The 27,456-nt window shown below is 36.1% G+C and overlaps 2 protein-coding genes across 3 annotated transcripts; one reads left to right on the top strand and one right to left on the bottom strand.

The window, feature by feature from the left end:
• Positions 1-19,064, top strand: LOC148300783 (E3 ubiquitin-protein ligase parkin-like). 2 transcript variants are annotated; one of them, XM_088274333.1, is made up of 11 exons: positions 1-423; positions 2,026-2,245; positions 4,726-4,922; positions 7,181-7,329; positions 8,515-8,592; positions 9,168-9,288; positions 13,482-13,554; positions 15,397-15,461; positions 16,071-16,190; positions 17,281-17,393; positions 18,319-19,064. In XM_088274333.1, the coding sequence occupies exons 1-11, from the start codon at positions 166-168 to the stop codon at positions 18,398-18,400; spliced, it is 1,476 nt and encodes a 491-aa protein (XP_088130459.1). In that variant the 5' UTR covers positions 1-165; the 3' UTR covers positions 18,401-19,064. The 2 variants fall into 2 exon arrangements, with proteins under 2 accessions (XP_088130459.1, XP_088130460.1); XM_088274334.1 differs by lacking the exon at positions 1-423 and having other exon boundaries at positions 2,115-2,245; positions 4,704-4,922; positions 18,319-18,548.
• On the bottom strand, positions 19,056-25,181 carry LOC148300782 (ribosome biogenesis protein BRX1 homolog). Its single transcript, XM_088274335.1, has 5 exons — positions 24,867-25,181; positions 24,493-24,769; positions 22,361-22,644; positions 21,358-21,595; positions 19,056-19,322 (listed from the first exon to the last, which is right to left on the bottom strand). The coding sequence occupies exons 1-5, from the start codon at positions 24,978-24,980 to the stop codon at positions 19,093-19,095; spliced, it is 1,143 nt and encodes a 380-aa protein (XP_088130461.1). The 5' UTR covers positions 24,981-25,181; the 3' UTR covers positions 19,056-19,092.
• Positions 25,182-27,456: the final 2,275 nt, after the last annotated feature.

Genomic DNA, 27,456 nt, shown 5'->3' with positions numbered 1-27,456 from the left:
AGTTGTCAGTTGAAAATATTGTCTGTGGTTGTGTTATCTGTCAAACCGCGAAATGATAATAATAGATAATACTCGCTATTTTGGTGCTACATATTCGTTAAATACAAAGTATAAACAAACAGCTTTTGATATTACTTATTGCGCATCTTAGATAAATTTTCCACAATGAGTAGTATTTTTAATTTTTTATGTAACATCTTTTACAAAGTGATGAACATGTTTACTTTGGAAATATCCGGCCCCAAAAATGCACTAAGTATTTATGTGAAAACTAATACTGGTAATACTGTGTCTGTAAATTTAGACCCTAAATGGGACATAAAGAACGTAAAAGAAGTCGTGGCTCCGCGATTAGGATTCGAAGCTAGCCAGATGAAGCTTATACTAGCTGGGAAAGAACTGTGCGATTCCACTGTGATAGCGGTATGGCAATGAATTTTTATAAATCTTTTTTTTTAGATAGGAATTGCATTTATTATTTTTTTGTGAGGTCACTGCGACCATATTAGGTCTATTGCACCTCCCTCTGTATCACAGCTCACTCTCGAGACCTACATGAGTCATGTAACTCACGACCTGTCTTGGTGGTAGGAGTTTCACCTTCTCGGAGTCCAGTAGAGGTCCTCCAAGGATGTGACTTCATTTGCGAGCGAGTGCGTCACAGTTATATAGAATGTGGATTGGTGTTTTGTTATCCTCCATACAAAATCTGCATACTGGGGAGTCATGTAGTCCAATTATTGTCATGTGTTTCCTCAGTTTGCAGTGTCCTGGTTAGGATCCATATTTGTTCTTCTTGTTGTATTCGTGGACCATAGACATCAACAAATAGAGCGGCCAATAATTTAGCAATGCTACCAATATTAAAATAACTCCATCGTTTCTGTGACGTCATTTATTACCAACTTACGAATTTAATGTTGTTTTGAAGGCAGATTTTCCAAAAAATGATGAATGTAAATATTAATTATATCGGCTGTTATAAACACTGCACGAGTCTAATACAATCCTTTATAGGTTGAGTATGTTAAATTAGATATTCCTCCCGTCTGACAAAGATCCATTCCCATCCATACAATATTTTTTGGCATATCTCGCGCTCTACTAAAAGTAAGCAAATAGACGCTTATATTTATTTACTTATTTATTTTTTTATTTCAAAACATATTGCATACATAAAACATATATACATATATGGCATTATCATCGTCGACAAAATTCGTTTTAAAATTAGCTAATAATTTATTCATCGTTGTTTATTATAACTTCCATATTATTTATTTATTTATTTTATTTATTTTTCAAAACATATTACATACATAAGTCATATGTATAATATTCCCGATGAGTAATTTATATTTCTCATTTTGGGACATGGGATTAAGGTTAACAAGACTGGAACACAAATAATAAAGTAACAAAAAAGTTTTTATTGTAAATAATAATAAAAATAATAAAACCCTTATCCGCACCCCAATGGTGCATAGGGCACCGTGTCTTATAAACGCAGTGTTATCATGATCGTTTTACTTATGAAGGAAAGGTGATCAGCCCTCCGCTTCAGGTACCAGTCCATGGTAATATTGAATAAATATTACAGTGAAAAAATCACTTATATTTATTTTTACCCCCCTTGGGAATCGAACCCGGGACCTCCAGAACGGTAGCCGAGCGTGCTGACCATTACACTACGGAGGCGGACTATTGTAAATAACCAAAACTAATACATGGCAAAATGTAAAAACAATAAACAGGTATAATTAATAGGCACAAGAAGCATATTTAAAAGAAATAAATGAGAAAATAAACTTTTCATTAGTGTATTTTAATTTCAAGAAGACACGACAACAAAACAAACCGTCTCAAAACAAAACAATTGAACCAATCAATCATAATCATGTCATTATAAGCGTCTCTATAATTACTTTTAAGTTCCTGTGAATACTCAGTCTTTAATATATCTATGTTAATGTCAATTCTTTTTATACACATTTGGGCTAATTTTAGTATTCTTCTGCTTTGCAGGAATGCGATTTGGGAATGAAAAGTATCATACATGCTGTTCGGGTTAAGCCCAGGAAGGTACGTGTTTTAAGTAAAACGGAAGAAGATAGTGAAAGTGGAGGAGCATCGTCCGCTACTCTTCAAGAAGAGGAATCTCCATCAGAAGGATCCAAACCTCTCTCGGAAACTCTTCTCGATTTGCAACTGACTACTACGGAACGTGCCAGCGTAGCAGAATCTGGTAATTAATCATTTTAGTGCTGTGGCTTTTTAGCAAGTATGAAAATAAATGATTACAGTAAAACCTTGATGTAACAGACCTCTATTGAACAAACTTTGGATATAACGGACAAAAATCTGGTCATATGCAAAAAAAAATATAAAACATCCTGTTAATACTTATTTATTTTTTTACAAAAATGTTAATAATATTAGTATATAACCACTCACCGAGATTTTTTAAGTCTACCGGTTTCGAGACATACCCGTCTCTTCCTCAGGACAATCACTACCACAGCATGCAAACAATACCACCCTTCACCAGCATTTACATACTTAAAACTACCTACAAAAAATGTTTAACACATGCGATTTTTGGTCGACCCGAAGACCAACATGCACTAAAGGTTGCGGCACAAACATGCGTTACGAGCCGAGGTTAAACGTGCATTAATAATATTATGAACATTGTGAAATGACTAAACACAAAGTAAATGCTTTAAATATTAATAATATTGAGAACATCCTGTTAATATTTATGCTTAAATTCACATATCGCTGCTTGTAAACAATTTTTATCGACCATGATAATCACGTCATACATCTAGCACTAGATTTGAGACATAATGCTATCCTGCTCCTAGCCGGAGCAACAACACCGCCAAATCTGGCACTGACGCAGGCGCTATGGCGTAGTTGGGTAGACTCTCGACCGCAAAAGTGGCGTCGAGGGTTTGACTCCCGCCAATTGCAAAATGAATTCAAGATAATTCTTGAATGTTTTTTGCAGATACTTTGTGGCACATTTTAAAAACTTTATGAAATAAAATAACTTTGTTTTAACCACTTACATATGGTGTACGGAGTGCGTGGAATTTTTTGGCATCGTAAGGGAAATGTAATTAACTATAATCTAACTTTGAGTATTTCAATGTTTAAGAATTAGTACAAAAACCCTGATGATGACAAGGTTCTTGTCGAAACCTGTTGGAAAAAGTGTACCAATAATAAGTGGTTAAAAGGAAGTTGTTTTTTTTTATTTTATAAAGTTTCAAGATATATTTATTATTCAATTGGTCTGTTTGTGATGTATTTTTTACATTTACTTTCCCTATCCTCACCATCCTACCTACAGACAAGCCTCTAAAATAGAAGCTATGCGGGTTATTCCTTTAACAAAAAAATCTCGGCGATCTAATAACATTTCGCTCACTCCTTTCAAGAACGTCATAAATCAAAAATTGTCAATTTTCTGTTGTGCATGTTTTCGGAATGCCCAGAAAATGTACTATATCCCATCAAAAAGGTATATTTTTAACTTAATATTTACGCGCTACAGGGCAGAAAGTGTTGTTTTTGCATTTTGAAGAAATGGTATCGTTTAATAATTTTTTTAAATAAACTTAATATTTTTCTAATGGAGAAAAAACCTTCAGGTTTTACCTAAAAAGATCTGTTGTACAGTAAAAAGTTCAATAAGTGGCTTGATATTTATTTTTAATACATTGTATTATATTTTTAATCTTTAAAAACGTTCTCCTGAAAAATCAAGTTTTTTGATTTATGACGTTCTTGAAAGGAGTGAGCGATTTATTGACTATTTGTCAGATAACAAAGTTCAGCTATATTATATGCATTTTCCTAATTTTAAAGAGTTGATTTCTATTCTTTATATATGTATTTAATCTGCACCGTTATTTGTTTCTGTAAGTTTGTTGTGTTCTCATCTAATTGATGAAAAACATTCAAACTATTTGTCTTGCACTGTATTTCATTTCTTGCAATGTGTTTTTCATATATTGTGAACCATAAATAAATAGATTTATACCATCCACTGACGCTTCGTGATAGAATTGCATTTTAATATATTATTAGATTAAAACCAATATTTTTAGCTTTTCCACTTTATTTTTATTTGACCAGCGACCGGGTTTCGTCGTTGCCGACATCATCAGACTGGTGGGAGGCTTTACAAATTGTTATGTTATATTTAAAACAAGGCAGGAGTTGATAACCATGATTTGATATAATTTTATTGAGAAATTAATTTAATTAATTAATTAATTAAATAATTAATAATAGATTTGCATTTTTATTTTTTTATTTTTTATTATAACTTTATATAAAATCGTGCTCTCAATACAAAAAAACCTTAATAAAAAACATTTATAATATCATACAATACTTAAATTCACTCAAATTAAATTAATTTCTCAATACAATTATATCAAATCATGGTTATCAACTCCTGCCTTGTTTTATATATAACATAACAATTTGTAAAGCCTCTCACCAGTCTGATGATGCCGGCAACGACGAAACCCGGTCGCTGGTCAAATAAAAATAAAGTGGAAAAGCTAAAAATATTGGTTTTAATCTAATAATGTATTAAATAAATAAATAGTTTGTGTTCATGTTGGCTTACTCCATTTGTTCACACAGTTTGTGTTCATATTGGCTTCCTCCATTTGCTCACATAGTTTGTGTTGGTGTTGGCAACAGAGAGAGGCAAGCTGCGAGCGCACTTCTACGTGTGGTGCGGGCAGTGCAAGCAGATGCGCGAGGGCAAGCTGCGGGTGAGGTGCGCCCAGTGCGGCGGCGGCGCCTTCACCGTCCACGAGGACCCGCAGAACTGGGAACATGTGCTGCGCCCCACCCAGATCACCGGAGAGTGCTTGCACCAACCCAGCTGCTCCGCGGTAACCCAACTTATCACCCCGCCCATATATCACACCAAATGGACAACGCCCAGTCACGTCAACACCTAGTTATGTGTAGCTAATAATAATAAATTTGGATAACTTAAATAGCGCCATTTCACTGTCAGCTTATTCACCTGAAGCGGAGGGCTGATCACCTTTCCTTCATGTGTAAACGATGAAGATAACACTGCCTTTATATGACGCAGTGCCATATGCACCATTGGGGTGCGGATAAGGGTTTTTATTATATAGCGCCATTTTCATAAAATAATACCTCAAGGGCGCTGATACCTCAAAGGTCATGACTCATGTTTTTGTGCCCCAACATTTATTTCCTAAAAATATTAATAGATCTAGCCAAAGAATAAATAATTTACTAGAAATCCCTTTTTGCAAATCCAGACTCGCGCAAAGACACTCATTTTTCATAGCTCCAAAATTGTTTAATTAATTCCACAAAGACTATATGTTAGACATTAATTGCTTAAGTTTGTTTAAATTTAAAATTTTCCTTAAATTATTTATTAAAAAAACAGATAAGTTCCTTTTTCTTTTAAACATATAACTCATATAGTACATATTTGCTAACTTTTTAATTTTTGTTTTCTGTCGAAATCAAATATTTGTATTGGGTTGATGCAAAAGTAATGACCGTTTTTTATGATCCCAGGTTAAAAATTTTTTTTTCATAAATTATGAATAGTATCTTCTTTTTTTATGATTCCATTGTATAAAGGATGCTTTCCCTCTACTTTCTATTCAGTTTTGGCCTGGCCAGAGTACAGTAATAACCCCTTGTATTTTTTTAAAATGTCGTTTGATAAAGTGCATTTACGTCATTGTTTACTTTATGAATTCCGTAAAGACAATACCGCGAGTGTGGCAACCAAAAACCTTTGTGAAGTGTATGGAGCAGATGTCATCAAAGTTCGACAGGTACGAAGATGGTTTGCAAAATTCCGATCTGGAGATTTTTCACTCATTGATAAACCACGTACCGGGCGGCCATTGAAGTCTGATGATGACGAATTAAAAGTCATAATTGACACCAATCCACGTCTAACCATCAGGGAGATTGTGTCAATGATGAGAGTCAACCAAACAATCGCATTAAGACATTTGAAGCGTATGGAAATGGTTTCGCGGTACGACGTTTGGATACCTCATCAATTGTCGGCTGCCAATTTATTGGATCGTGTTTCGACGCGCATTGCTTTGAGTGCGAGACAAAAACATGAACCTTTTTTGCATCGTTTGGTATTTTTTGCATCCATAAAAAAAGTTATACTTTGTGTTTGGTGGAATAATAAGGGCATTGTGTATTTTGAACTCTTGGAACATGATAAGATAAGTACAACAGAACGATATTGTCAGCAATTATCCAAATTGAACATGGTCCTTCAAAAGGATAGACCAGAATTGGTAAACAGAAAAGGGGCAGTGTTTCATCACGACAACGCGCGACCACATGTGGCTATGATGACCCAACACAAGCTAAATGAGTTAAATTGGGATGTTATCAAGCATCCACTGTATTCTACAGATCTTGCTCTTTCTGATTTTTATTTATTCCGATCACTGCAAAAAATTTAAATGATGAAAAAAATTATTCAATAGAGCAGGTAAAAACATCCCTTACTTCATTTTTCGCATTAAAATCCACGGAATTTTATACTACTGGTATTAATAAGTTGATAGAAAGATGGGAGAAGGTTATAAGAACTGATGGAAATTATATAATTTATTAAATAAATAATACACAAGAAAAAAAATTTAAAAAAAAAATATGTAAAAAACGGTCAAAACTTTTGCATCAACCCAATATTTTATATTAGCACTTTTAATCTATAAATTTTTTTGATATCTATTATTTTATTTCCAGTAGCCTTTATTATAATCTGAAATAAAATGTATACCCACACACAGTCCATGCCTTTGTGGGATCTTTTTTTGTATTAATATAATATAATATTTTTGTACTTGTAATTGTTTCACCTAGTTATGGCATTTTCAAATTAATGTAATGAAAGACATTCGTTTGAAAATGCAATAACTAGGCGAAACAATTGTCACAACATTAATTTTTTATGTGTTTTTGTTAGTAAAATACAACTTAGTAATAGTGCCGCAAACAACCAACAAGATAATTCAGGAAAAACGTATTTATATGCGTCCCGCTTCCTACGCACAATCAAGAAAAATCGTTTTTATATGTGTCCTAACAACAATGTGTTAATTGCAATTTTTAATTCTAGCTACATCATGAAACGGGGCCCAGTTTTGCAGAATTTTACTTCAAGTGTTCCGAACATGTCACTAAAGGGGAGAAGGACCAAGCCATTCCTCTCTACCTCATCAAACCAAACCACAAAGAAATCCCTTGTCTAGCTTGTGAGGACATCAGGTTTGTAATGATCGTTTATCTTCATCGTTATAAGAACTCAATACAGTACTATGATGAATCAGGCTGTGGTCCTGTGGTTGGTATAGCGAACTCTGGTTTAGAGTTTCTAGGTTTGATCTACCACTTTACCACAACTTGATTCCTATTTTTAATAATTGAATACTTGGATCTATCGAAAATTCAACAGATGTCACTTACTTATAACCCTTATCCGCACCCAATGGTGCATAGGGCACTGCATCGAATTGACGCAGTGTTATCTTGATCATTACTTACATGAAGGCAAGGTGATCACTCTTGCGTTCAGGAACCAGTCCAGGGTAATATTAAATAAATATTACAGTGTAAAATCACTTATATTTATTTTCACCCCCCTTGGGAATCGAACCCGGGACCTCCAGCACGGTAGCTAAACACGCTGACCATTACACCACGGAGGCGGACATATGTCACTAGAAACCATAAATATTCCAATAAAAGACTGTTTTTGCTTATATATTAACACATTGTTGTCGGGGAGTTTTGTTCATCAACCCCGAACCTAATTATACTCAGACAGTATGCCGCCTGACCCTCAGTATACATACATAATGTTTTTTGGCGTCTCTCCCGCTCTACCAAAAGTAAGAAAATAGAACGCTTATAAGCATCTCCCACTCTCTACCAACAGTATGTAAAAGACGCTTTTAAGCATTTCCCGCAAACAATATGTTTATATAACGAAAAAGCAAGTCTCTCGAACTTTTTGTCTGCTAGCGACATGTTATTTTTTTCAACATAATAAATGTGGTATTACCACAAATTAGAGAGAGCGACACAATTAGATTATTCCTCTTTCGTTTGATCTGATTTCCGGCCTCTCACTTATCGTCTAGCTCTCGCTTAGTCGGAGCTCAACTGCGCGCTGGAAAGGACGTGGAATCTGTGACTCAGCTGATGAGTTACGAGCTGCGTACTATGATTTCCATACAAATATGAACTGAGGTCTTTTGGTACCCTTCTTCGGATCAAGTGTAATTTTTGGATCAATACGGGAAAGGTTAACAGAGACCTTATAACCTGCAATTGGCTGGCTTAAGTCATCACTCTATACACTGTGTAAATGTCTACCATTTTCCCCATTGCTATACTTTCGTATTACCTCAATTATTGTAAGACTACTCTTTTAATTATTTGATATTGTAGTGAAACTGTTTTGGTGTTCCCTTGCAACTCCGGCCATGTGACCTGCTTGGAATGTTTCCGGTTATACTGTTCAGCCAGGTAGTACTTGTATCTAAATATATCATTTTCAATTCGCTCACTCCTTTCAACAATGTCATATATAAAAAAAACTTGATTTTTCAGGAGATTGTTTATAAAATTTAAAAATATAATAAAGTATATTAAAAATAAATATCAAGCCACTTATTGAACTTTTTACTGTGCAACAGATCTTTTTAGGTAGAACCTGAATGTTTTTTCTCCATTTGAAATATATTTAGTATATTTAAAAAAATAATTAAACAATACCTTTTCTTCAAAATGCAAAAACAACACTTTCTGCCCTGTAGCGGGTAAATATGTTAAAAATATGCCCCTTTTGCTGGGATATAGTACATTTTCTGGGCATTCCGAAAACATGCACAACTGAAAATGGACGATTTTTGATACATGACGTTGTTGAAAGGATGAGCGATTTATTAACCCTGAATTTCTAAAATACAGTAGATTTACCTGAATTGTTGAAGACTGGAAAACCGCTTAGCCAAAATGTTTTATAAATACAAAATTCACAAATAATTATGTATTACGTAATTTCTTTTGTTGTTTGATTATGAATATTGAACATTTAACAGATTACAAGACAGGCAATTCTGGATCCATCCCGAGTATGGCTACACATTGCCTTGTCCCGCCGGCTGTGAGAACTCATTGATCCAGGAAATTCATCACTTCAAACTCCTAACAGAACAACAGGTATAATTTTTTCTCAAACATTCTACATTCATATTCTATCACTCCAATCATCTTTCATACGTATTTTGTTCAACACATTGTTGTGTCATTCATATTCTATCACTCCAATCATCTTTCATACGTATTTTGTTCAACACATTGTTGTGTCATTCATATTCTATCACTTCAATCACCTTTCATACATATTTTGTTCAACACATTGTTGTGTCATTCATATTCTATCACTCCAATCATCTTTCATACGTATTTTGTTCAACACATTGTTGTGTCATTCATATTCTATCACTCCAATCATCTTTCATACGTATTTTGTTCAACACATTGTTGTGTCATTCATATTCTATCACTCCAATCATCTTTCATACGTATTTTGTTCAACACATTGTTGTGTCATTCATATTCTATCACTCCAATCATCTTTCATACGTATTTCGTTCAACACATTGTTGTGTCATATTAATTCTATCACTCCAATCATCTTTCATACGTATTTTGTTCAACACATTGTTGTGTCATTCATATTCTATCACTCCAATCATCTTTCATACGTATTTTGTTCAACACATTGTTGTGTCATTCATATTCTATCACTCCAATCATCTTTCATACGTATTTTGTTCAACACATTGTTGTGTCATTCATATTCTATCACTCCAATCATCTTTCATACGTATTTTGTTCAACACATTGTTGTGTCATTCATATTCTATCACTCCAATCATCTTTCATACGTATTTTGTTCAACACATTGTTGTGTCATTCATATTCTATCACTCCAATCATCTTTCATACGTATTTTGTTCAACACATTGTTGTGTCATTCATATTCTATCACTCCAATCATCTTTCATACGTATTTTGTTCAACACATTGTTGTGTCATTCATATTCTATCACTCCAATCATCTTTCATACGTATTTTGTTCAACACATTGTTGTGTCATTCATATTCTATCACTCCAATCGTCTTTCATACGTATTTTGTTCAACACATTGTTGTGTCATTCATATTCTATCACTCCAATCATCTTTCATACGTATTTTGTTCAACACATTGTTGTGTCATTCATATTCTATCACTCCAATCATCTTTCATACGTATTTTGTTCAACACATTGTTGTGTCATTCATATTCTATCACTCCAATCATCTTTCATACGTATTTTGTTCAACACATTGTTGTGTCATTCATATTCTATCACTCCAATCATCTTTCATACGTATTTTGTTCAACACATTGTTGTGTCATTCATATTCTATCACTCCAATCATCTTTCATACGTATTTTGTTCAACACATTGTTGTGTCATTCATATTCTATCACTCCAATCATCTTTCATACGTATTTTGTTCAACACATTGTTGTGTCATTCATATTCTATCACTCCAATCATCTTTCATACGTATTTTGTTCAACACATTGTTGTGTCATTCATATTCTATCACTCCAATCATCTTTCATACGTATTTTGTTCAACACATTGTTGTGTCATTCATATTCTATCACTCCAATCATCTTTCATACGTATTTTGTTCAACACATTGTTGTGTCATTCATATTCTATCACTCCAATCATCTTTCATACGTATTTTGTTCAACACATTGTTGTGTCATTCATATTCTATCACTCCAATCATCTTTCATACGTATTTTGTTCAACACATTGTTGTGTCATTCATATTCTATCACTCCAATCATCTTTCATACGTATTTTGTTCAACACATTGTTGTGTCATTCATATTCTATCACTCCAATCATCTTTCATACGTATTTCGTTCAACACATTGTTGTGTCATATTAATTCTATCACTCCAATCATCTTTCATACGTATTTTGTTCAACACATTGTTGTGTCATTCATATTCTATCACTCCAATCATCTTTCATACGTATTTTGTTCAACACATTGTTGTGTCATTCATATTCTATCACTCCAATCATCTTTCATACGTATTTTGTTCAACACATTGTTGTGTCATTCATATTCTATCACTCCAATCATCTTTCATACGTATTTTGTTCAACACATTGTTGTCGGGCGGTTTTTTCATCAACCCCGACCCTAAAATTAGTATGTTTTGAATATTGAAAGCATTAACTTTGTGGATCAGATTGATATATTATTTCGAGAAATAAAAAATACTTTGTGTTCTGATCCACTCACATTTTTACTAACCAACTAGTTTCGGCAACAACCTGTTGCCCTCTTCAGTAATAAATAAACCCTGAAGAGGGCAACAGGTTGTTGCCGAAACTAGTTGGTTAATAAAAATGTGAGTGGATCAGAACACAAAGTATTTTTTTATTTCTCGAAATAATATACTAAAATAAGTACACTAATTGGAGTCGTATACTAATCACAAGTATTGGCAAACCCAATTCCCATCAGTACAATATTTTTTGGCATCTCTCGCGCTTTACCGAAAGTAAGCAAATGGAATGCTTATAAGCCCCTCCCGTTCTGTACCAACAGTTAGTAAAAGATGCTTTCAAGCTTTTCCCGCAAACAATGTGTTAACAGCGCATAGTTAGCAAGGCCTATAAATTGTTCATTAACCTTTTAACCGCGTTCACTTTTTTCCTGAGAGACGCCCGTGCGCGGCGGTATTTCGCCGTTTTTTAAATGATTACTTTTATCATGTATTTAGTTAAGAAACAATTTATTTTCCTAAACAAAAACGCTCAATGGGATTCATTGTGCCTTTTTGGTACTCTATAATACACTCGTGTCACATTATTCTTGAAATATATCGTAATATAAACAAATAAGATCGTAACATAAATAAATCAAAGCACGCATCGTGTGTCACTCTTACCCACTGACGATATAGGGCTAGACAGATATAGGGCATGATTATGGCGCGGACTAATTACCGGCCTCAAGAATCAGGGATCTGTTCTTTTATTTATCCTTGTGATGTTACAAATTATTAGTCAGATATTTCAACAGATGTCATAAGGCCAAGGATTGACGTATTATTTTATCCAAAGTTCCACACCATGAAAAAATCCCTCCAAGTTGAACTGAGGTTCGAAACTTGGAGTAAAGTAAAAACACAAACGGTTATGTCAGCCGCGTACAGGGAATGTTTTGTGAAAACACATACGGTTTTGCGAGCCGCGTGGATCCGGTTAAAATCATTCCTCGCAATCCTCAAAGCAATACATACTACAACACGCATACTACAAGTCGATAGTGTAATGGCAAAGGGGTATATCTGTAAAAAATTTCATTTTCTATGTTTGTTCTACAAAATGTCTAAAATAGTGTATTCCATAATCTGGCAAAAAGATACAGCTGTAGTTGCAATACTTATTTCATGTTATTAAGATATGTACATATTAAAATACATAAATAAAACAAATAACTAACTAACTAACTAACCATCACGCCGCCTCCCGCAGGGGTAGGCAGAGAGAATAGAGCGCCACACCACTCTGTCCTTGCAAACATTCTTCGCCTCTTCCACGTTCATGCATCTCCTCATACATACCCGCCGATTGTTACGACTCCTAACCTGACCACTTTCAAGTATTTGGCATACCTGATCGTGCCATGTTTTTCTCGGTCTTCCTCTGCTTCTTTTCCCGCTAACATTCGCCTCATAAATTTGTTTTACCGTTCTTTCCTCACTCATTCGTTCTACATGTCCAAACCATCTCAACACACCTTTCTTAATTTTATCGATAATAAAACAAATGAGTTATTTAATTTCACTAGTTTGTTTTTGCTCTCCTGTATAATTTGGTCTGAGACAGATATACCCTTTGCCTTTACACTACCGAAGTGATGACTTACATTTTGTTGTTTTATTTTTGTAAGTGAAGCTTCTTAGGTGGCCATTTGTTAATCGATAATTGGACAGTAATTTCTTCCCGGGTTTGATTCCCAGGAGGGGGTGAAAAATAGTTCGAAAAATTGATTTTCCACTCAAATATTTTATTTAATATTACCTTGGACTGGTCCCTGAAGTGATCTGAACTGGCGCAGGAGTGATTACCTTGCCTTCATATATGGTAAGTAATGATCAAGATAACACTGCGTCAATATGATGCAGTGCACCATGCACCATTGGGTGTTGATATTTATTTTTTAATAAGTTTTACTTCTATCACGTGTAATTCATAAATTTTTTTGTTTGTATTTTGTTATAAAAATATTTATATGGATTATTTAAAATTTGTGTTGCAGTATGCACAATATCAACGATTTGCTGCTGAAGAATACGTATTACAGTCAGGCGGTGTGTTATGTCCTCAACCAGGTATTTATAAATATTATATCAATTGTTAATTGTCATTTACATTTGTCTATTTCGTTTAAAAATGAATTTCATAACGAAATTTATATTGATTGGTGATTTTCTTACTTTTACTATCAACTCATCTCATGCGGGGCCTATTCAGCGTAAGTTATTGAGTGATGCGGGCATATTCCACTGCATAACGTACATAATTGCGACAGCGTATCATTCTTTTTCTTCTTTTTCATGAGCCCTCTGGCCTCCACTGGATATAGACATCTTACCCTTCTTTCCATCTCCTTCGGTCGGTTGCTGCTTGCAGACAGTTTCTACCCCCCACAGCGACTATGTCGTCGGACCATCTCTTTTGGGGTCTGCCGACGCCTTTTTTGTTCTCCCAAGGTCTCCATCGTAAAATTCTTTGGGTCCATCTTGTGAGGTCCTGTCTGTCCTGTCCTGTTAGTAGCACTACAAACCTTAAATATTGCAATATAATAAGCAGAATTGTGATTACAGTCTCCCGCAAACAGCGATTGGTGGACTGAGGATTTTAAAACTCGCCTTCTGCATAAGATGTGTTAATATCCCTATAAATGTTTTTACGTTTATTATAGTTTTTCTAATGTTTGTTTTTTTACATTAATGATCTTTTTTGCTGATTATTTGTTTTTCCACCTTTTTTACTGTTTATCTTGATTTTTAACCTTTCCGGGAATGTAGACATAAATGAACATCAGTGCAAATTTTCCTTAAGGGAGTATCAACATAAATGAGCGTCAAAGTCTGTCCATCAGTTGTTTAGGGGGGGACTGCCCGGAGCATTTTTTCGTAATGTAACACGTTACGATGCGAGCATTCAGGCAGTCAGTACACCGAGCCGAGCGCTCCATCCATAGTTTCGGATGCTCGGTGATGCTCGCCGCGAGCGATGTTACGACGTTATGCTCCGGTCAGTCTCCACCTTTATGATGTAACTTGTATAGCAATGACAACTGTGGATATTGGCATGTAATTTTGTCATAAAATAAGACCTGGATATAGTAAGTTTTTTTTTTTTAAATATAATTTTTACATCATTTCTATCTTCATAATAATAATAATAATATATAAAACCCTTATCCGCACCCCAATGGTGCATAGGGCACTGCGTCATATGAACGAAGTGTTATCTTGATCGTTTACACATGAAGGAAAGGTGATCAGCCCTCCGCTTCAGGTACCAGTCCAAGGTATTGAAAGCTGTCCCACCGCATGCCCAGATCTGATACAGAAGCATCTAGGCTTCCTGACAGATCTGCTCTTGCTAAGCAATTTTTTTTTTGGGTTTTTCAAAATTCTTCTCCGCACCCCAATGGTGCATAGGGCACTGCATCATATAAACACAGTATTATCTGGATCATTAACACATGAAGGAAAGGTGATCAGCCCTCCGCTTCAGGTACCAGTCTAGGGTAATATTGAATAAATATGACAGTGAAAGAATCACTAATATTTATTTTACCCCCCTTGGAAATCGAACCCGGGACCTCCAGAACGGTAGCTGAGCGTGCTGACCATTACACAACGGAGGCGGACATAATAATAATAATTATTATAATAATAACTCTTTATTCGAGCTTGACTAAGTGGTGGGTGCAATACTTAGTCAGCCATATATGTTTTACAACATTTATTATTTTTAAACAAATAGATTTTGTAGAAAAAAATCATGTAAAAGAACCTACTCCCCAGAGAAAGTCGGCCATTAATTATTGTACTCCCGGAAAGGTTACATAATTTCTTATTCTAAGATCGTTCATACTGTATTGTGCATGTAGGCTTTTTAGTTAACTTTTAAAATTAATTTAAAAAAATTGTCCTTAGGTTGTGGGATGGGTATACTTATTGATGCGGGTTGTGTCAAGGCTACATGTGTAAATGGATGTGGGGTAAGTCTGTATTTTGCACTATTCCTTGATGATTCAATAAATGCAGGTAGGATAGTAAGGTAGCGAAGGTAGATATGAAAAATACATTGCAAACAGATAGACCAATTGAAAATAAATATATTATTTTTTGACATCTCATCAAAGATAAAAAAGAATATGGAAGTCTGGGCATTTACGGGGCTCACGACGGTCACAGGCTGGTTTTAGTGATCACTTTACACACGTGTAACATTCACCAATTCTACCCATTATTCCATTATTGACAACCATACTTCTCAAATTCTTGGAAGTTCTATATATATATATATATGAACTAATTTTTGAAATATTGTTCTTGAATCACTAGAACTTCACTTCTTTTCATCTCACCAATAGTTATCTTGATCGTTAACATACGAAGGAAAGGTGATCAGCCCTCCGCTTCAGGTACCAGTCCAGGGTAATATTGAATAAATTTTAGAGTGAAAAAATCACTTATATTTATTTGACCCCCCCTGGGAATCGAACCCGGGACCTCTAGAACGGTAGCTGAGCGTGCTGACCATTACACTACGGAGGCGGACTAAATTAATACACATATTGAATTAAGTCTTAAAACTTTTTTTGCAGTACGTGTTTTGCGTTAAGTGTCTTCAAGGCTACCACATCGGGGAATGCGGAGAAGCGGACACAGCGGATCTGGCTTCAGGAGATTGTGCTTACAATATAGACCCGGCCAGGGTTGAACAAGTATGAACTGATGATGAGCTTTGTTTATTTTCAATATCTATGTGTGTAAAAAGCTACTTGAACTTTGATGTGTTACTTGAGCCCAGTACAAAAAAAAAGAACTGTATTTGGTCTACAATAATGAATGAGTGAGGAAAGAGCGGTAAAACAAATTTATGAGGCGAATGTTATTGGGAAAAGGAGCAGAGGAAGACCGAGAAAAACATGGCACGATCAGGTATGCTAAATACTTAAAATTGGTCAGGTTAGGAGTCGTAATAATCGGCGGGTATGTATGAGGAGATCTTGTCAGGAGCTTGGTCCACTCCATTTTTCTCTATGCTGCTGAAACATGGACCATAAAAGCAGCAGAAAGGAGAAAAATTGATGCCTTCGAAATGTGGTGTTGGAGGCGCATGCTCCGAATTCCATGGACAGCAAGACGCACCAATGAGTCCATTCGCCAGGAACTACGCTTGGATGGATTGACTCTGGCCAATATCTGTACCCGACAGATTCTCCAGTTCTTTGGACACGTTGCGCGTGGCCATGAGGATAGCCTGGAACGACTAGTTGTGATCGGTAGCCTGGAGGGAAAGAGAGGAAGAGGAAGATCCCCCACACGATGGACCGATCAAATTAAGGCAGCAGCAGGCACCTCAGTGGTTGGAGCGCTACGTGCAGCGCAGTCAAGGGATAACTGGAGAAGAGTCATTGCTTCTGCAAGGGTCACAACCCTCAGCAATGAGGAATAAGACGGAGAAGAAGAAGAATGTATGAGGAGATGCATGAACGTGGAAGAGGCGATGAATGTTTGCAAAGACAGAGTGGTGTGGTGTTCTGTTCTCTCTGCCTACCCCTGCGGAGAAGCGGCGTGATGGTTAGTTACTTAGTTAGTTATAATGAACGTATTGACATGATTCATTGTTTCCCTGACAGGTGACACTTATTGTCACGATACTTCGATTGATACCACGATCTAAATATTTTTTTTGTACTGGGCTCAAGTAACACATCAAAGTTCAAGTAGCCCCGTTCTACAGCACTAATACAATAAGAAAATGGCTGAAGATTCGATATAAAGCTGACCATATATTTGTTTAATGCACAGGCCAGCTGGGAAGCAGCAAGTAAAACTACCATCCGTGTGATAACCAAACCCTGTCCGGCTTGCCGAACTCCCACACAGAGGGATGGAGGGTGTATGCATATCGTCTGTACAAGGTATTCTTCTTTTTCATTCACCCGATGGTGCATAGGGCACTGCATTGTATCGACGCAGTGTTAGCTTGATTGTTACTTACATAAATGCAAGGTGATCGCTCCCGCGCTTCATGGACCAGTCCAGGGTAATATTAAATAAATGTTATAGTGTAAAATCACTAATATTTATTTTCATCCTCCCCCCCTGGGAATCGAACCCGGGTCCTCTAGCACAGTGGCTGAACACGCTAACCATTACACCACGCAGGCGGACTGTCTAGAAGTCATGTTCATTATATTTAGGATTTGGTCCAATCAATTTTGCTTAATGGGTTTTTCAAAATCCTTCTCCGCACCCCAATGGTGCATAGGGCACTGCATCATATAAACACAGTATTATCTGGATCATTAACATATGAAGGAAAGTTGATCATCCCTCCGCCTCAGGTACCAGTCCAGGGTAATATTGAATAAATATTACAGTGAATTTATTTATTTATTTATTTTTAAATTACCTAACGTCCAAGTGACTCTGAAATCTAGCTACGGCTTATGCAACACCGCTTATCATGACTCTACTCAGGCTTCAACTGCTGCCCAGTTGGGAATCGACATCGCAGGAGGCTAATCCCTCTTAAAAACAGGCCACAAGGCCTACAAGATGAAGAAGAAGAAGAAGATATATTTGTTACGGCGCAATAGCTCTAACAGCTTGAACTTGGACCTATGACCCCAAGCGCCCGCTGGAGGTGCGCGGGGAATGTTTACGTTATACCCTTATGAGATTGATGCAGGGGAGACTGCACACACTTGTCATTGTACTGTTGTAGCGACCTGTTGAATAAACCGATTGCATTCTAATTACGAGTTATAATTATTATTATTATACCCGAGCCCCGTAATATATTAGTAGATAAATTATAAAGTCATGATATTCTTTTTCTAGGGCGGGATGTGGCTACGAGTGGTGCTGGGTTTGCCAAACCCAGTGGACCCGCGACTGCATGGGGGCACATTGGTTCGGCTAGTCTTCTCGGAGGAGTGAAGAATACCAAGTAATATTCAATATGTATAATATGGTTTTTCACTTCAAATTGGACATTTTACAAACCAAATTGGGGGTTATATTGTATTTTATAAAAAAGTTACAATTTTTTAAAATTCATACAAGTAGTACTGAAGATCTTGTCTGAAAACTTGAGTACACATCACGCTCACAGACTATGACAGCGCGCCACGCAGGCTTGCCAACTTAAGGAGTAACGCAGTTGCTAGTCTTCTGGTATTCACACTGACGGTATATGTAATACATACTAATATAAATGTGACTCCCCACCAGATCACTTTCACGTATTTGAAATACTTAACCATGTGAAATTTTCCTCGGTCTTCCTCTGCTTAAGTTACCAACAACATTCGCCTCATAAATTGGTTTTACTGTTATGTTTTAAAATTATGTTTATGATCAAATAAAAACGATCAGGTATGCCAAATACTTGAAAGTGGTCAGGTTAGGAGTCGTAACAATCGGCGGGTATGTATGAGGAGATGCATGAATGTGGAAGAGGCGAAGAATGTTTGCAAGACAGAGTGGTGTGGCGTTCTATTCTCTCGCCTACCCCTGCGGGGAAGCGGCGTGATGGTTAGTTAGTTATCAAATAAAAACAAATAAAAAAAAACATCCTTTAAAAATATTTTTATTCAAAAAATTTTATAAATTTTATTTTTTAGGTTTTCCAGTCTTCACCTTCTTGTTCCGATTCCCAAACTTATTTTTAGCCTTAAATTGTTTCCTCTTAATGGCGAATTGGGGTTTCTTTTCTTTTTTGTCTGTCTTGTCCTGCTTTTTCTGTTTCGGTTTAAACGGTTTTACCTTTTTTATCTTGTGCATAGCTTTTTTCGCCTTGATTTCCGCTTCTTTTTCTTTTTCATTCTCTTTTTTAATGTCATCTAAAAATGAAAAAAAAAATATACAAACAATTAGTAAAAGTCTTTTTGTGTGGTCTCAATCCTGTGGATTGGTCTGCAGCAACAAATGACACCTTCAAATGAAATCCTTCACCATTCCGGTCTGTTAACCGGATCCACGCAGTTCGCATAACCGTATGTGTTTTCACAAAACATGCCCCATACGTGGCTGACATAAGCTTATGTGTTTTTACTTTGCTCCAAGTTTCGAACCTCAGTTCAACTTGGAGGGATTTTTTCATGGTGTGGAACTTTGGATAAAATAATACGTCAATCCTTGGCCTTATGACATCTGTTGAAATATCTCACTAATAATTTGTAACATCACAAGGATAAATAAAAGAACAGATCCCTGATTTTTCTTGAGGCCGGTAATTAGTCCGCGCCATAATCATGCCCTATTCTGTCTCACTCTCGACGCTACGTATCGCCAGTGGGTAAGAGTGACGCACGATGCGTGCTTTGATTTATTTATGTTAAGATCTTATTTGTTTATATTACGATATATTTCAAGAATAATGCGACACAAGTGTATTATAGAGTACCAAAAAGGCACAATGAATCCCATTTAACGTTTTTGTCTAGGAAAATAAATTGTTTCTTTACTAAATACATGATGAAAGTAATCATTAAAAAAACGGCGAAATACCGCCGCGCACTGGCGTCTCTCAGGAACAAAGTTAACGCGGTTAAAAGGTTAAGCGAAACCCTCTTCAGCTCCTCATACGTTGAACAGCCCATGTTTAAGTCCTCAAGGTATTCGCAGCGTGGGCGACCTCTGGCGTTTGTTCCCTCTATTACCAGGTGCAGGAAACCCTCCTGGTAATAGAGCCTTCTTTTTTTAGAAAAAGTAATACAATCTAATTATGTATTTATTTGATGTAATTTTAAAACTTTACACTGATGGATAGACATGGACATTTGGGTCACACTGTCAATCTGGGAAGGGATAATATGGAAGCCAAACTGTAAAGGCAAAGAGCTTTAGGATGGGCTGCATTTGGTAAATGATCAAAGTCCTAAAATCCCCAAACATTCCCATCCATCTGAAGAGGTAAACATTCCATGCACTGTACTCCCATTGCTCACATATGGATTCGAGACATTTACCCTAACAAAATTAATCATATCGCTCACTCCTTTCAAGAACGTCAAAAATCAAAAAACTTGATATTTCAGGAGAACGTTTTTAAAGTTTAAAAATATAATACAATGTATTATAAAAAAAATATCAAGCCACTTATTGAACTTTTTACTGTGCAACAGATCTTTCTAGCTTAAACCTGAAGATTTTAAAAAAAAGTATTTTTTAAAAAAAATTAAATAATACTTTTTCTTCAAAATGCAAAAACAACACTTTCTGCCCTGTAGCGGGTAAATATTAAGTTAAAAATATGCCTGTTTTTCTGGGATGTAGTACATTTTCTGGGCATTTCGAAAACATGCACAACTGAAAATTTACAATTTTTGATTTATGACGTTGTTGAAAGGAGTGAGCGATATAGCAAGTAGCGGAAAATGTACACTCGGCTGGCGGCGATTGATGGTATCGACTTTACATAGTTATAAGTCAACTGAAAATTTACGATTTTTGATTTATGACGTTCTTGAAAGGAGTGAGCGATATATGTATAAACTCTGGATAACACAAAGAGCAATGTAGAGAAGGATGCTAAAAATATCCCTTGGGGATTGAAAAACTAATATTTGGATACGGGAAAAGACCAAGGTAACAGGTGTGGCTCAAAGAATCGCAGAACTAAAGTTGAACTGGGCAGGTCATGTGGCACATATGCTTGAAGATAGATGGACGAAAAAGGGTGCTTGACTGGCGGCATAGAAGTGTGGATAAGCCCCAGACAAGATGGTCCGATGACATTAAAAAAGTGGCGGGCCTGCAGTGAAAGAGAGTCGCGTCCAACAGACAACTGTGGAAGTCCTAGAGGGAGGGTTTTGTTCCATACTGGACATTAAAAGGCTGAAGTAAGTAATTAAGTACTGATGGATAATATCTCACCTTCCACTTCCTCCTTGGCGACTTCCAGGAGATCGTCTGCCCGGAAGATGTTCATGCCCGGTATGTCTGGGTAGGCCGTCTCGGGCCGGGAGGCCTCGCACTCCACTTTCTGCTGCAGCCTGTTCTCGTACCTGGAGGAAGTCCTCTTGGCCAAGGAGCTGCGGTACCGAGAAGGACTCACGTAAGCCGGATTCTCCCAAAGTGTGGTTCCTCCAAATGATCCGGAAAACAATTTAACCTGCAATTCATGACAATTTAACATATTGGTATCGGGCGGTTTTTTTCATCAGTTGACCCTAATTATTCTCAGATAGTCTGCCGCCTGACCTTCAGTATACTAATCACAAGTAATTGCAAACCTAATTTCCATCTGTACAATGTTTTTAGGCAACTCACGCGCTCTACCAAAAGTAAGCAAATAGAACGCTTATAAGCGTCTCCAGCTCTCTAACAACAGTACATAAAAGATGCTTTTAAGCGTTTCCCGCATATAATCTCAATATCTGCGTCATACAAATTTTTCTACAACAACAAAAAATTTGTAACACTTAAGAATATGTGAATAGAGTCAAAATAAAGTAGATTAATGTTGTTTTTTTCTTTCTATTACATGCATTTTATTAAATTTAAATGAAGAAATCACCATACATAACTACTCTTTTTAAATATTAATCATTAAATGATCTCATCAATTGATTTGGCAGTCACTTTATAGTAATATCTATCCATTTTTAATTTGAGTTTTACTCAGTAAATACCACTTCTTAAAATCTAATGTGACACGTGTTTCGATGCATTTCGCATCATTTTCAAACATTGTGTATGGTGTAACTAATAAGTTCAACTACTGTGTAAATCTTGAATTAAAAACTAAATGATCTTTTCCACAAATTAATCACAGTGAAGCTCCCTTGAGGTAAATATTTGACAAAAATGGCAGTACATAAACTATCCAAAATAAATTTAAAATAAAGGATTAATTTCATGATAAAATAGAACTCACTGGGTTCAGAACGAACCGAGGACCTATCTCTGCCAAGGCTCCGTCTTCCGACAGGATCTGGTAATTCCTGAACCATATGCGGCCGTCCAGGTAAGTGAAGGAGTACACGTGGTCGATGAAGGGCTGGCTCTTGGGATGGTGCTTCGGTACCCCAAATATTTGCATCAGGAGTTCCTTCATTAGAGCGAGATGAGGTTCCGATGCGAACGAAGGATCGAATGACAACAGTGGGCGAGACCCTCTCAGGCAGTTTCCTGTGAACTTGAGCTCGGCCATTGTGTATACTGAAAAATAAACAAACAAACAAGGCCTCTGCTGTAGCTGGATGCTTAAAAAATTTTGTATGGAGAAATAAATACATGCTGAAAGAGAGTAAGGTGAGGATCTATAAGACCTGCGTAAGACCGATCTTGACATACGGCATGGAAACAAGAGCCGACACCGCGAGAACGAAAAGCCTTCTTAGGACATCCGAAATAAAGACTACGACCCATTGCAGGCCTAACACTTCGCGACAGAGTTAGAAACTCAGAAATAAGACAAATCTGAGATGTTGAAGATGTTGTGCGATGGGGAAGAGAAAGAAGACATTTCTGGAGAAATCATGTGGGAAGAGCAAGTTCGGATCGAGTGGTGAGGATAGTAGCGGACAGCAGCATAAGCGGGATCAGACCCCCAGGAAGACTATCTAAACGGTGGAAGGATAGCTGGTCTTCCACCTTCCAGGAGCAGACCGGAGAATGACAGGACTTAATCCTAAAAAAAGAAGAAGAAAAATAAACAAATTTCTTTACTTTCAAGTTATTATATTTAACCTTTGGCGTTTTGATAATTTTTTATACAGGTCAGAATCTCCTTATTTTGTAGAATCTGTTTGAGTTTGCCAAAAGCCACCCAACTCGGTCCTATTCTTCTTGGCAGCTCCGCCGTTTGGTTCTAATTGCCCAGTTTTATCTTCTGTCCGAGATATATGTATTCATCTACTATTTGTGGGTTTTCATTATTGACAGAGATGATCTGGTTTTCGGGACTCATAATTTTTGTTTTTGTGAAGTCCATATTTAGACCGATTTTACCAGAAGCCGACGACATAGTCGCTGTGGGGGGTAGAAACTGGCTGCAAGCAGCAACCAACCGAGGGAAATGGAAAGAAGGGGAAGATGCCTGTATCCAGCTGTGGAGGACAGAGTGGTTGTGAAGAAGATGAATTGTTCATCCAAAAATTACACACGATCCGAAGCGGGGTGCCAAAAGACCCAGTTCATATTTGTATGGAAATTGTACTACGGAGCTTGTAACTCGAGTCACAGATTCTACGTCCTCTCTAACGCGCCGCCAAGTGCTGAGGCCGGAAACCGGATCAAACAAAAAAGGGATAATCTAATTGTCTCACTCTCTCCTTGTGGTAATACTACATTTATTAGAGAAAAACATGTCGCCAGAAGATAAAAAATGAACATCATGATATATAAGTACATAGATCTCGCAGCACCGACTGATTGTGATTTTTATCCGATACAATATTTTGAAACATTTAATGATTTGAAATTATAAAAATTTTATATTATTTCTAAGATTAAAAAAAAAATGTAGTGAGAAGCTCTTATAATACTAAACTTATCAAATTGAAATTCATGTATGGGGGATTTCGATCCTGCTCTTCAACATGCTGGTTAATAGGAACATCAACAAAATAAATCAGGATGCCTGAAAAATTCTACATGGAAAAACTCTGAAGATCGGCAGTAAAATTAAAATATATAAACCTTGCGGCCTATCGTGACAAGGGATCAAATGCAGAACGGACATCGCGGCAACAAAAATGAGCTTAGAGTGTCGAAAATGAAGACTCTAAGGATCATATCTGGCAAGTCTACGAGATCTCCAGCACGGTAGCCAAAAGAGCTGACCACTACACTACGGAGCAGTGGAATAGCGTGTCATTGATTCAATTTCAGTAAAAATACTCCATTTATTTCAGGAAGGCGGCAAGAGATGGCGCTAGTGTGAAAAATTGTGATAGTTTTGCTGTTTAGTTTTTGAGTGTGGCGCTGACAGGGAGCCATGACTTGTACTTAAGTTGCATATATTTGTATCAATAGTCTAATATATTGGCTAGGATTCATACTTACAATTCTCTACTAAGAACTTGGCGGAGGGTCCATTGGGAATGTTTGAAAACCAAACGTAGAGATCTTTCTTTTTACGCCCTTCGAACATGACGGCTTTGTTGCAATTTTTCATTTCACACATCTCGTTCACGACAAACAGGTTTTTATTCCGCTCCATTTTGGATTCTGGTTTGTGATGGGGCATCAGCTTTTTTAAATCCTCCATGAGATGTCGATGGCGATGGTTGATTCCTCGAGACGCAAACACCAGTACTCGTTGTCTGTTTATCCATTTTACCTGTGTGACAAGTTAGTGTGATAATATAAAAATAGATCACTTGTCAAATTATATAAATTTATTTATTTATTTAAATGAATCATAATTGACAAATTACCATTTTAGGGGCTGGGTCGTCCGAGTAGCGAGTTGCTACAGGAAGTTCTGGTGCTTTTTCGACGATTACAGGTTTCGCCTTCTTCGAAATTTTCTTACTCTTTATTTTAGCCATGTCTGTATTTGTAATATAGAATTGAGAGAGATATACAAAAAATATTCCCCGGGACAGAATAATACACAAGTTTAATATATGGCTATAGAAATACAAACAAAATACGACGTCAACACGTAGCACGTGAGCCGGTTCTATACAGATTAAAATTTGAGGTTAAGGTAACTGTCAATGCTGTTCTGTCCACAGACAATTTGTATAGTTCTGTCAATGAATGATTTGAAATAATCTATGGTTGTCTTGTAAGCCACGCGCACACGCGGGTTTTCTAATGATAATGACGTGTCCTCTTTCGTACGAAAATTCATAACGAGGAATATTTTTCTCTCAGTGCGTGTGTTTGGTACCATGGAACTCGACTACTGCGCTTGGTAAGTACTTTTTAAAATGGATTCTGAAATAGAAAACGCTGGCGGAAAATTTGCGCGTTCTCATCTCAAACGAGTAAGTAAGTACTTATGAGCAGCAGATTCGATTTTTCTACTTGTTTTTATCCCCCTTGTTTTATATCAGTGTTATTTTCGAATATTCTTAGTAAATAAACAATAATTAGAAGAAAACAATAACAGGCGCCGTGGCGTAGTTGGGTAGACGCTCGACTGCGAAACTAGCGTCGCGGGATCGACTCTCGTCAATTGCAAAATAAATTCAAGAAAAAAATATTTTCGATTGGTCTGGGTGTTTGAGATGTATTTTTCACATTAACCTTCCCTATCCGTACTATCCTATCTGCAGACAAGTCTCTAAAAATAGCGGCTTTGCTGGTTATTTCTCTTTAATAATATATTTTTTATATATTTTAAGACTTCTCAGCTATTTTGATTTTGCTGAACAAGTGTATTTGGTTTTTGATACGCTCAGTAATTTTGAGTTATAGCTTCTGGAATATCTGTTTAGTCCATACTGATAGAATGCAAATTTGAAAAATAATTTCAACTGTCGGCAGACTTCTGATCATCTTTTTGCTATTACTATGTTTTAGTGGCTGTGAGGCAGTACATAACGCTATGAGAGTCTAGTTTTTAAACACAAAGAACTTTAACGAGGTTTTAAAAATAGTTGTGTCAATAGTTCCGCTAAATTGTTAAAAAAGTACATATCTTACAAATTTCTTTACGGTGAATTAGTTTGACTTGCTTGATCACTCAAATAATCCGATACAAAATGGCTGTATGAGGAAAACTCGTTACATTTGCAAACAATGTAACACAGAACCATTGTACGTAGGGTGTTTTGAAAATCCAAGCATATAAAATCTGTTCATTTATAATATAATTATGTATAACTTTTTCAGTAAATTATAACATACTCATATTCATTGCAATGTTTTGTCATATTGGAGTAAAAAAATACATTTTATATTACCTAAATGTGTAATTTATTTTAATTTATGACATTATCATAAAAATGATACAATTCCATATTCTGCTCTTTTAAATAAAAATGAGCCTCTTATGAGGCCAAGACCCTTCAGAAATTCGTAAAAAATAAAAACATTTCGTTTTTGTAACTAATTACTTACATAAATTCCACACTTGAGATTTTTTATACTTATTTTTTAAAAAATATGTACACAAGGGTTAAGAAAAAAATATGAATTTTTAAAATTTTTTTAAATTTATTATTTTTTTTAAAAGAGAAATATTTGTGTTTTTATTATTCACACAAATATTTAAATTTCATACTATTTCTGTGAGCCTAAGCAGCTCATTATTAGAAATAGGTATCAAATTGTGATATAGTGGGTTCGAACCGAGAAACTCTGACAAGAGTCTGCGACACTAACCACGGGACCACAACCCGACACTAAATGATATAATTAACTCCTCTATTGCCCCGAATGCTGGAAGATGTATGGCACCTACTCTAGGCAATTAGAAACTGCTGAAATGCTAATCCCTAAATGGTCAGTTGGAGTGTCCCTTAGAGACAAAATAAAGAGTTCACAAATTCGTGGAAGCCTAGGCGTAACAGACATCAATAGTAAGGCGAGGAAAGGCAATTATAATGGTATGAGCACATAGGACGCAGAGAACCTGAACATATTGTAAAACAGACAATTGCCATGGATTCTTCGAAAGACATCTAGAGGAAGACCAAAAAATTAATGGATGCTGCATAAAGATAATATGATTCAAAGGCACGGCCTATATGTTAGAAGTACCTACCTGAGGACGAGAAGAGCTGACTCCGACAGTCTACAAAGATGATAAGTTGGGATGGAGCCAGGAAGGAGTATATATGATATAATTAGTATTTTATAATAATATTTTGCCAATGATTTTGTGTGATATTGTTAAACTAATAAATAAATAAACATATAATATAATATGTTAAAATGTTAAATCAAACATTCGTTTGAAAATGCCATAACTAGCCAAAACAATTGTCACAATTTTTTAAAATGTTTTTTGAAAACAATAAAATACAAGTTAGTAGACTCAAAAAATCAGTGCGTGATAGTATAAAAATTAAA

The sequence above is a fragment of the Brachycentrus maculatus genome, unplaced genomic scaffold, assembly GCF_059751285.1.
Source record: "Brachycentrus maculatus isolate JH-2025_06_01 unplaced genomic scaffold, ASM5975128v1 h1tg000657l, whole genome shotgun sequence".
NCBI lineage: Eukaryota > Metazoa > Arthropoda > Insecta > Trichoptera > Brachycentridae > Brachycentrus > Brachycentrus maculatus.
The sequence above is the reverse complement of the archived record's forward strand: the minus strand, read 5'-3'. Positions and strand labels throughout refer to the sequence as shown.